Source organism: Prionailurus bengalensis, chromosome E1 (assembly GCF_016509475.1).
Source record: "Prionailurus bengalensis isolate Pbe53 chromosome E1, Fcat_Pben_1.1_paternal_pri, whole genome shotgun sequence".
In the NCBI taxonomy this organism is placed as follows: domain Eukaryota; kingdom Metazoa; phylum Chordata; class Mammalia; order Carnivora; family Felidae; genus Prionailurus; species Prionailurus bengalensis.
Window position 1 is genome coordinate 39,640,157 of NC_057347.1, and position 2,146 is coordinate 39,642,302.

General features: G+C 53.3%; 1 protein-coding gene across 1 annotated transcript; it reads right to left on the reverse strand.

Moving 5' to 3' along the window:
• Positions 1–881: 881 nt before the first annotated feature.
• LOC122485539 (keratin-associated protein 4-3-like) lies at positions 882–1,934 on the reverse strand. Its single transcript, XM_043584418.1, has one exon. The coding sequence runs from the start codon at positions 1,917–1,919 to the stop codon at positions 1,248–1,250; it is 672 nt and encodes a 223-aa protein (XP_043440353.1). The 5' UTR covers positions 1,920–1,934; the 3' UTR covers positions 882–1,247.
• Between the last annotated feature and the right edge of the window lie 212 nt (positions 1,935–2,146).

Genomic DNA, 2,146 nt, shown 5'->3' on the forward strand with positions numbered 1-2,146 from the left:
TCCTTATGCAGTACTTATGCAGGAATACCCGTTGTAGGCTCTGGTGTTTTGAATGCAACGTGAGAATCGCAGTTTGGTGCGGTCCGCCTCAAGCATAGCCTCCTTGAGAGAGACACTTCCTAACATGGTGAGCTGTTTTATTCATGGGAGTGTCTGCGGTCCTTTGGGATATATGATCTTCCAAGAATTGGACACAGGAAGTCTAAAACCAAGTGTGTACAGTGAGAAGAAACAACATCCTATGAAAAGATTCAGTGGTTCAGCGGAGAATAAGGTCGAGAGCCCACGGTGTCACCCAGTGACCGTTCATATCATAGGGAAATGTTTGAAGGCACTGTTACTGAGACTTGGAACACTGGTGTCAGGTCGACCTCAGGGTCGGAGCTCAAAACAGAGGCTTGAGAGCAAGTAGATTGTCTGGGAGGTGGTCCCAAGTAGTGCTCTAGGGATACTGTGAAGTGATCCAGGGAAGGGTGGAAACCAATCCAGGTTGATTTCAAGAGCAGGTGAGTCTTGTGGGCATCGGGGGTTCGTTCAGTGCTACTGAGGCCCTCTGGTCTCACACGCCCACTCAAGGGGAAAGAGGCTAGAGCACTTATCCACCAACTACTGGCCACCTTTCGAACGCTTCTCCCAGGCACTTGCCTTCCCTGCTCTGTCCTGTGATATACGTTCCTTCACGTAGACTGAGCCCTCCGCAGAGTTCCAGGTGCTTGCTGCAAGCCACCATCCTACACTGTTAGCGTGGGAAGCGCCGAGGTGATAGAAGTGAAAATCCTGAAATCGCCTGCTATGATCTGCTCGTTGTGCAGAGAATAGAAGACCTGACAGCTAAGGGTGACCATTGAAGAAGGAAAAAGAATGAGACACGATTTCTTATATTTATGCCTGGAAAATCAAGATTTATTTGATATACAGAAACATCTCCATATTAGAAAATCTGGCAGTAGGTGATACATCAATCAGAGTGGCACATTAACCTATATCAGATAATACAATCTTTGTAGTGATTTGCGGTGGAGTTAGTAACAAGGAGGTGAGGAGGGAGTGGGTGGTAGGGAGGTATATTCCAAGGCCAACCAGTTGAAAATCACTGGGAATTGAGGTTTTAGAGTTGGCCTCACATGATTCAGCTCCCCGTTGGACGACATGAAGGAGATTGGCTGACGAAAACAGCAGGGTGCAGGTCAGGGCACTCAGCAGCAGCAAGAGCCACTAGAGCAGGTTGGTGGGTGGTGGCAGGGGGTCTAGCAACAGCTGGGGCGGCAGCAGCTGGACACACAGCAGGTGGGGCGGCAGCAGGTGGTCCGGCAGCAGGTGGTCTGGCAGCAGGTGGGGCGGCAGCAAGGCTGGCAGCAGCTGGAGCCACAGCAATTGGAGCCACAGCAGCTGGAACCCCCACAGCAGGGGCGGCAGCAGCTGGACACACAGCAGGTGGGGCGGCAGCAGGTGGTCCTGCAGCAGGTGGTCTGGCAGCAGGTGGGGCGGCAGCAGGGCTGGCAGCAGCTGGAGCCACAGCAGCTGGAACCCCCACAGCAGGGCCGGCAGCAGCTAGAGATGCAGCAGCTGGGCCTGCAGCAGCTGGAACCACAGCAGCTGGGGCGGCAGCAAGTGGTCCTGCAGCAGGTGGTCTGGCAGCAGGTGGGGCGGCAGCAAGGCTGGCAGCAGCTGGAGCCACAGCAGCTGGAACCCCCACAGCAGGGGCGGCAGCAGCTGGAGCCACAGCAGCTGGGGCGACAGCAGGTGGTCCTGCAGCAGGTGGTCTGGCAGCAGCTGGGGCGGCAACAAGTCTCCTGGCCACAGCCCTGGTCAGAGCAGACGGAGCCACAACAGGAGTTGACCATGGTGTCAGAGGGTGGAAGTTCTGGGATGGTTTCCAGGAGAGTGAGGGGCTTGAGTCTGAAGTCTCCTGGTGCCATGGCCTCTTATATAGTGTCCGTCCATGGTGAGTTGTCAACACATCTTCCTTGTGTTTGTTTACCTAATATTAAGTAATTATCAAATTACACAATAATGTTTGTGCATGTAATGGTTTAAACTTGTGGGAAACAAAATTTCTTTTCTCGATGTGATGAATTCTCTCTGGTCTGTGTTTCCTCCTGATTCACACCCACTGGCATCTTCCTGACCACTTTCTCCTCATCTT

Excerpts from the sequence above, each read along its gene's own strand:
- LOC122485539 (XM_043584418.1), bottom strand. The coding sequence starts at position 1,919 with ATGGCACCAGGAGACTTCAGACTCAAGCCCCTCACTCTCCTGGAAACC.